Source organism: Trematomus bernacchii, unplaced genomic scaffold (genome assembly GCF_902827165.1).
Source record: "Trematomus bernacchii unplaced genomic scaffold, fTreBer1.1, whole genome shotgun sequence".
NCBI classification, from domain to species: Eukaryota; Metazoa; Chordata; class Actinopteri; order Perciformes; family Nototheniidae; genus Trematomus; species Trematomus bernacchii.
Window position 1 is genome coordinate 3,309,964 of NW_022987469.1, and position 9,066 is coordinate 3,319,029.

The 9,066-nt window shown below is 42.4% G+C and overlaps 1 protein-coding gene across 2 annotated transcripts; it reads right to left on the reverse strand.

Annotated features, from left to right (window-relative positions):
* Positions 1-1,753: 1,753 nt before the first annotated feature.
* LOC117493521 (endothelin-3) lies at positions 1,754-5,961 on the reverse strand. 2 transcript variants are annotated; one of them, XM_034144130.1, is made up of 4 exons: positions 5,733-5,961; positions 5,057-5,249; positions 3,333-3,476; positions 1,754-2,579 (listed from the first exon to the last, which is right to left on the reverse strand). In XM_034144130.1, exons 1-4 carry the CDS (start codon positions 5,800-5,802, stop codon positions 2,504-2,506), a joined length of 483 nt encoding a protein of 160 aa, XP_034000021.1. In that variant the 5' UTR covers positions 5,803-5,961; the 3' UTR covers positions 1,754-2,503. The 2 variants fall into 2 exon arrangements, with proteins under 2 accessions (XP_034000021.1, XP_034000030.1); XM_034144139.1 differs by having other exon boundaries at positions 5,057-5,246; positions 5,733-5,935.
* Positions 5,962-9,066: the final 3,105 nt, after the last annotated feature.

Genomic DNA, 9,066 nt, shown 5'->3' on the forward strand with positions numbered 1-9,066 from the left:
ATGAATATGATTTTAGTTTTCCTCTACATAAAGATAGACATTTCCATCATTAATCGGTGCATAACAATACACCACATTAAAAAAGTCAGATAATATTACTGTTGATGTTGCATTCGGAGAGAAATAGTTGGGACGGAGACGATGAACTGTTTAGCCCTTGGACATGGTTTATTTTCCTTAGCACCACTGGTACATCCTTTCGCTCAGCCGAGCTAACTTAGAACACACACACAGTCTGGACATCTGCATCAGGTGAACACTCCCTCATTAACATATGATGCAAGCCTGCGTCCCTCTCTGAGGGCCTAAGATATTCTAAAAAGTTCCGCCCGCTGTGAAGTTTATGCATGAGCTATTTTCCAAAATCCTATGGAGAAATCCCATTGCTTTTTTGTCGAGGGAACCCATGCGCAGCTTACTTCCGGGTTTTAGGACGCATCACTGCACCACTATAACACACATGCATCAACTTCACAGCGGGCGGAACTTGTCATAAAGTCCGCGAAAATAAAGCCCACCCATTTAGAGGGAAGATATGATTGGTCAATTGTACTGTCATTACTCTCTCGTTGAGTTACTATAGCGGGCCCTCTGTGAATTTACAGCAGGACAGTACCTCGCAGAGAGGGCCAGACGAGCTTCTTTCATTTAACCCTTCACATTCCAACAGAAACTGAACAGGCAGATTCGAAGGATTTATTTATTTGGAAATGTTATTTTAAATACAATTATTTTTGGTAAAAATATTTTTTAAAAGATGTTTCTTTTTAATGTTTTCAAATATTATTTTTTAGAATATCTTAGGCCCTCAGAGAGGGCTTAGCCACTGGTTAAAAGCTATAAAACGTTAAAATATCACGACTGATTTCGGAGAAGAAACACTGCTGCTGCCATCTTTTATGACGTCACTCCATGTCGGCAGTGAAGATTGCATCGGTGGTGTCTTGCGTATAAATTATAATTTATTTGTGCATGGCAACCATTGTATGGCTAAGATCGATATACACAATATAAATGTTAGTTTTGGCGCTAGGCATTTTAGGAAAAAAATTACTGAATTGTCTGTCTTAATAACAAACAAAAAAACAATGAGTTTTTTTGTATTCTTACGTTATAAGAATAGTGTAGAAATATTAAGAATAAACTTGACATTTCAAGATTAAAGTAGAACATTTGAAAATAAATCAAATTACTTTATAAAACTACATTTACTGAAAGTTGTACTTTTCTCAAAATCAAACCCATGTTCCTCCTCAGGTTTGATGCTTTATACCTGGCTCTGATACTGGACCGTCCTGTGGGTGATGGAGCCACCAACACACACAGCATGATACAGTGTGGTTTCAATTGATAGTTGATCCTTGGGTATTTGATACATATAAGGCAAGCAGATACTGTGGGGGAAACTTCTGAAGCAATTGGAGTCAGGACTCAGAGAGACACGAGGAGAGCTGGAGCTTTGAAGGCAAACAATGATGGGTTTATTTGGAGCTTCGGCCGGAGAATTCACAAAACAAGTCAAATAGTCAGAGGTTCTGACTTCACGGTAGAGTTGCCACGTCAATTCTGAAGAACTCTACCCCAGACCCATGTATTTAGCTAGTTCAGAGAGAGTAATCAACATTGTGCATAACAAGATAGAATGATAACACCTCTATCAGCTGACGCCAACAGGCAGGAACAGGGAGACAGAACACTGAGAGCACAGCAGCCAAGGTTACAGGTGCGTGTGCTCAGTCAGGACAGTATGAACTGATCAACTGGGTCAAAGTTATGGGCCTTGGGAAATATTTCCCCAACAGATACAATTTATGAACATTACACATACATGATGATATTGATCTACTGCCATCTTACCACAAAGTTATAGTTCTCATTCTTAACATCATTTCTGTGATCACATCTACAATATAATTCTATATACAACGTTTTTTATACACATTCAAACTACATAATATAATTATGTATTGCCTATATATCTTAAAACACATTTCATTTTTATTTCACAATCCTTGGATACAGCTTAACACAAGTTCCATTTCCTCCAAAAAATCATAGCAAAGTAAAGTAGTTCATGCAAATGCTTTCCACAATTACTGCTGAAATAACTCCCCTCAAAAGGTAACAAGCTAATATAAAATGTACGGGTTGTTTCCGTGACTGTGACCATTTTTGAATTTTGAAACATAAAGCTGAGTGACTGGCTGTGGCCGAAGAAGTCCCTGTGGAGGGACACGGCTGTGAGATCACATTCCCTCTGATATTTGAACATGATGTGGCCTCCACTTCACAAATCCTGAACATGTGAGCTTCACCAAAGTCTTTCATGTTTGACCATCCTACGTTGTGACAGGATGTTAGAAGAACCCTGAGGAGAAATGTGCAGAGCTGCTGTCCTCACTTTCAGTTTGTGCATCTCCTTCACCATTCTTCCTCTCAGCCGGATAGAAAGCAGCAGGTCAGGGCTGCCTGCAGGACAGGTGGTGATGATGTCACTGAGACGTCATGTGATCACAGGCCTCCTGTGCAGCGCAGCGTTCCTCCTGTCAGCTCCAGACTCTGCTCTGGGGGGCCTCCGCCTGTGGCCAAAAGTACACAGAGACGCTTTTCATTTCCTAAAGAGGAACACCTTAGATGACCTTTATATTTAGACCTTAGGCCTTGTTTACATTATAGTTGAAAAGCTAATACAATAAGCTTGTGCCCGAACATTATCCCCCAATCAGAATGCCCATTAAAGAGACAATATAAAGTAAGGGCACGTCAGGCATGGGGATGATCATGGCTCCTAAGGTTCCCAGCAGGTAAATATTGATGAGTTAGAGTGGGTTACATTTTTGGTTTGGTTTTGATGGACACCTGTAGGATAATGAGATATGTGTGTTTTCAGTAGCTATGGTAGAACATGTGATCACTGTATATTCTAAAAATAACATTCTTGTGATATGTATGACTTACACTTCTGCCCACTTCACCTCCCTGTGTTAGTTACGCTTCTGCCCACTTCACCTCCCTGTGTTAGTTACACTTCTGCCCACTTCACCTCCCTGTGTTAGTTACACTTCTGCCCACTTCACCTCCCTGTGTTAGTTACACTTCTGCCCACTTCACCTCCCTGTGTTAGTTACACTTCTGCCCACTTCACCTCCCTGTGTTAGTTACGCTTCTGCCCACTTCACCTCCCTGTGTTAGTTACACTTCTGCCCACTTCACCTCCCTGTGTTAGTTACACTTCTGCCCACTTCACCTCCCTGTGTTAGTTACACTTCTGCCCACTTCACCTCCCTGTGTTAGTTACACTTCTGCCCACTTCACCTCCCTGTGTTAGTTACCTGTTCACGCAGAAGCGGCTGCAGTCGGAGTCAGTTTGCTGTGTGCAGACACAGCGCTGGGCCCTGCCCCCCCGCTCAGTCCCAGCAGAGCGCCGCTCACGTTGGGGCGCCTGGTAGCTGGACAGACCGTATGGGACAGTGTGCCTGAAGAAGAGAAGGGAACTCTTGTACTTCACACTGACACTAAAGGCTCATCATGTGGTGCAGAGGCTGGGGCAAGTTGAGAGGCGTTTCTAATGCAGTCCGCGGTTTGTTTATGAACAGTAAACTCAAACTGGAGTGCTGCTGGGTATGTCAATGATTTGGTCATGTCCACTATTGGGAATACATTTTAAAGACAAAATATCTAGCATAAGAAAACATTTCATTGCATATTGAGAGCCAGTATTACTTTATAATATTAATAATGATAATAATATTATTTCAGTTTCCACCTTCTCTGGTCATCTCGCGTATTCACTCACGTGTGATGATAGCTATAAAAACCTTGTGTCGAGCTTCCTTATCTGCACCGTGAAGTAGAGATAACAGAGCAAAGGGCGTTTCAAGGTTCTCAAAGTATTAAGAGAGTTTTTAGGCAAATGTATTTATCATCAATATGACATGGGTGTATAACCTACACCCCACGTTAACCTCGCCTCAATCTTCTCAAGGTCAAGATCATCTCAGGTGGGCTCCACATTGATAGTAGTATGAGTAAAAAGCACAGCAATGAAACGGTCAAATCTCCTGTGATATCTTGTATTTACTTATATGAATGCACTTGTGTGGCAAACTCCTGAGTTTCATGTTATTCGTACTCTTTCTCTAAATGAAGACTTTTGTCCCAATGTAGACTGGGAATGAGTTCAATCTGACCAGGAATAAGCACATCTAGACAAAGGTGTGTTGATCACATTACCTCACCATGTTAACAGGGACTAAAATGAACTCAGTGAAAGGAGAGTAACTCCAATCTCTTTGAAACTGCAGAAAATCTAATCCTTTTCAATTCCTCCTCAGCTGACCTCAGCATGCATCACATCTGAAGGTCGGCTGCTGGTGAGCTCTACATCTGAAGCCTGACTTTACCGTTCACCTCCAGCTGGAGGTTAACACCATGTATTTGCCTAAGAAGAATCTGAAGATAATGAAACTACTTTCTGAAAGCTTGCAAAGTTGTATTATTATTTGCATTGTGCAGTTTATTTCTCTAGCAGTAATGAGGATAGAAAAGCAATTGACATTGATAACACAATCTAAATTGGATGTAGTCCTGCCTGCATGGTTAACAAGTTTAACAAAAATGGGTCACTGACAGCCAGGGTTTTCCCAGAAAAGGTTTCTGTACGGTCCAGAGAGCAGCAGCACTCGGCCCGAAGCCTTATAGCGTTTCTGAGGGAAACCCTGGGCAACTGAAACCTTTTGACATCATATATATGTTCATATTACTTATTTTATAACTGTCAAGCACTAAACCTGGAATAAGTTGGCATCTTTCAATACATCCATATGTCATGTGTGTGCCTCGCCTCCTGATGTATACAAGATGTAATGTGTTGATAGCTTTCCAGCTTTACAATGTTCGTATACTAATAAGATACTGAAGCTGGAAGGCTGTGATAACAGACACTATGTAAGTAGATGAGTAACACAGTAAAGCATGGTTGGATGATTCTTCAGGTAAACCCTATAGAAGCATCAAAGGGACAGAACAGTGCTATTCCAGATCAAATAAGACTTACTCTGGTGAGTGGATCCAGATGATGTCCAGGTGGCAGTAATACACACACTCCTTGTCTTTGTAAGTGTAACATGTGCATCTCTTGAAGCGTCTGGGGGGCCCCTGGAGGCCACAGGTAGAGCAGGGCTCCACTTCATGGGGCGTCCCCTCCACCTCCTCCCCCTGGCTCACAGCTGCGCTCCATGAGGAACCTGCTGGATCACACACTTGCTCTCTTAACTTTGGCCTCAAATTGCATTACTGAACATCTAATATGTTATTAGTAGTGGTAATCCAATGCTGGTGACTGTAATATCAACACTGGCTGCGATTTCAGCAACAGGCAGAGTGCTGATCTGATTGGTTGCCTGGTCAACTGACAATGAATGATCTGATAATGCATTCATTCCAACAGCAGACATAGCAAACAGTGTGAGGCTATACTCTGTTACACATCACTGTAAATGACCAGAATCAGAATCGGTTTTATTACCAAGTAGTTTTACACTTCACTTTTGGCTCTTGTTACCTGAGAAGACCATGTGTCTTTATATTTACATAGACTCAGCGTTTGCGCCTAAAAGATACCACAACTTTACTCTTTTTGTTTGTTATATTTGTAGTGACTTCAATGCTGATGTGAACAGTATGAGTACTGAAGCCTCACAAACAATTCCTAACACTTCTGGGCTACTCACCGTTTGCCAAAGATGCTGTCACCAGGATAAGAATCCAAACTCCCACATCAACAGGTGGCATGATAGCCATCACACATGAACAATCTGAAAAATAAAACTACTGTTGAAGAGATGTGCAAGCGCTGTCCTCAGTCCTGTTAATGTTCATCAGTCTCCTCAGTGCCAGAGTAGAGCTGCTGCTCCAGGTCCTCCCACTCTCACTCACTCACTCACTCACGCACTCACTCACTCAACACACACACACACACACACACACACACACACACACACACACACACACACACACACACACACACACACACACACACACACACACACACACACACACACACACACACACACACACACACACACACACACACACACACACACACACACACACACACACTGCTTCAATGAGAACTGGCAGATTAGACACAAGTCACCAGTGACACACCAGTTTCCTGTTAACTTCAAAATAAAAGCTTCCATGTCAAACACTGATGGAGTGCAGAGCCATCTGGAGGAGGTTTGCTACTGTTACTCTGGAGAGGACTTGTAAAGGGCAGAGTTGGGGCAGTCATCGAAAGACCTAAAAATAGAGTATTTTGAAATATTCCAATTCTTTTTTTCTTATTTTAATCAAATATTAGCTTAACTACAAAAATAAACAGGAATTGTGGTGCATTCTTGGCGGCGCAGCCATCCACTGAAATCTGTCAGCTATTTAGTATCCGAAAAGAATAAAGCACACCCGAAAGACAAAGGCACTTCCAAAGAGAAGCCCTTCACTGAGGCAGAGGAGCGCAATTATCCATCATTTAGCGAATGAATGACATTGGTCCCTATGAATTAGAAGAAGAATTGACCAATCACTGTTACTGATGTTTGCGCCTCACTGGTGTTTGGAGTTAGTGTCTACACCTTAAGGCCAAATGTTACATCTTTGGAAATATAATCCCATGTTCTCTTTTGTTTAGTTTGTTGATGTGGCTGTAAAAGCACCTCCTGACCATGCTTCAAAGGGTTAAAGTAAAAGGTGACATTGCCCAGCCGGTCGAGTTATGAGGAAGCATTCCCTGGTATTGCCCGCCTGCTGATGATGATTCCACATTCCCATTCCCTATGGACTGTGTATATATAATATGAGAATGGTAAAAAGAAATCTCTTCCACAATGACAATCCTATTGTAGGTGCAAGTGGTTCATTTACTTTGCATTTATATTTCTGACATTAACCCACTCACATTGACAACAAAACTATATTTAATACAATAATGCAATTAAAATCCTCTATATTTTGTCTATTCAAATGAAAGTGTGTGTTTCCTATTATTTGAGTCTAAATGCATTAATGAAATCAACACTGTGCATTAACAATGATTTATTTTACTGGTGCAAAATCGTCCACATCTGCTTTTGCTGAGGTGTATTGCAGACATTGTGTGAATGGCCTGCAGAGCGCCACCTGCAGGATGCCTGGCTTTAATCTACCTCAGCTCTCAGGCCAGAGTTCAGGGACCTGAGGAGGGGCTTGTGGTTCCACAAGGAAATTATAAACAACACAATTAAAATGAACATTAATTCATTCAAAATGTGAACAATTTGAAACACATGAATAAATCAACTTGCACTCCTGCACACATACAACTGTAAAGTCCAAAAGTTGTTAACCACTAATAGGCTGAGGAATGAATAGCATGTCATCATGAGCTGTAGCTGTGTACAAAATGCAAATGCTGAATGATGTACAAACATGTTCACATGCACCCACTTCCTGTTCCTGGGACTGCAGGTGCCTAATCATAGCTGCTGACTCATCACAAAACCCAGGCTGGGAAAGGCTCAGCCAATGATCGGACAGCACAGATCTGTTTAGTGCTGCAGCATGTGTACATGAGTCACACACAGGTGGTGTCTGAAGATTCAGAGTAAAACAGAGTGCACTTTATGAGAGAGAGAAAGTGTGTGGGAAGGCAATCATTGTTTATCTGTATGTGTTAGCGTGTCAGCGTGTCAGCGTGTTAGCGTGTCAGCAGTTCAGGGGTAGAAGTGTGTCTGGAAACGGCAGCAGCAGCAGACAAGCAAAAAGGTAGATGTAAAGCAAGCAAACTCGCTGCTCACACAAACCACAGCCTGCTGTTCCATCTAACTAAGACCTACAGGTCAGCTAGTCACTTAAACATCAGTTAAGAGACCTTGAGAACAAGACAGGAAGGCTTGTTTCCTGGGCGCTAGTAGCTTTCCTATTGAGCTAGCTGGCCAAAGAAAAATAGGCCTTAGTTTTATATTCATTCACTCTTTCATATGTTCAGTTCTAAGCAAGCCTGGGTGCTGGTATTGGGCAGGATTGGAATGACGGCAAAAACCTCTAAATATTCCACACATTAATCCCAGATAGCTACCCACATGGCTACTAGTCACAGTAGGGAAATGATCAATTAAGAAATTAACAAGTTAAACCAGATACAAACGGTGTGTTGATCTGCATTGATCCTAACATGGGGTTGTGGGGGGCCAGCTCTGTGAACACAGTGTGTGACAGTCAGTGTGTGAACACAGTGTGTGAACACAGTGTGTGAACACACTGTGTGACAGTCAGTGTGTGACAGTCAGTGTGTGAATACAGTGTGTGACAGTCAGTGTGTGACAGTCAGTGTGTGACAGTCAGTGTGTGAACATAGTGTGTGAACACACTGTGTGACAGTCAGTGTGTGAACACAGTGTGTGAACACAGTGTGTGAACACACTGTGTGACAGTCAGTGTGTGACAGTCAGTGTGTGAACACAGTGTGTGACAGTCAGTGTGTGACAGTCAGTGTGTGAATACAGTGTGTGACAGTCAGTGTGTGACAGTCAGTGTGTGACAGTCAGTGTGTGAACACACTGTGTGACAGTCAGTGTGTGAACACAGTGTGTGAACACAGTGTGTGGACAGTCAGTGTGTGACAGTCAGTGTGTGAATACAGTGTGTAACAGTCAGTGTGTGAATACAGTGTGTAACACTCAGTGTGTGACAGTCAGTGTGTGAACACAGTGTGTGACAGTCAGTGTGTGAATAGTGTGTAACACTCAGTGTGTGAATAGTGTGTAACACTCAGTGTGTGACAGTCAGTGTGTGACAGTCAGTGTGTGAACACAGTGTGTGACAGTCAGTGTGTGAATACAGTGTGTAACACTCAGTGTGTGACAGTCAGTGTGTGAACACAGTGTGTGACAGTCAGTGTGTGACAGTCAGTGTGTGAACACAGTGTGTGACAGTCAGTGTGTGAATACAGTGTGTAACACTCAGTGTGTGACAGTCAGTGTGTGACAGTCAGTGTGTGACAGTCAGTGTGTGACAGTCAGTGTGTGA

Coding starts and splice junctions, on each gene's coding strand:
- LOC117493521 (XM_034144130.1), bottom strand. CDS start 5,802: ATGGCTATCATGCCACCTGTTGATGTGGGAGTTTGGATTCTTATCCTG. Junction 5,250..5,732: donor GACAGCATCTTTGGCAAACG/GTGAGTAGCCCA, acceptor TGTGTGATCCAG/CAGGTTCCTCATGGAGCGCA. Junction 2,580..3,332: donor AGCCGCTTCTGCGTGAACAG/GTAACTAACACA, acceptor TTTTGGCCACAG/GCGGAGGCCCCCCAGAGCAG.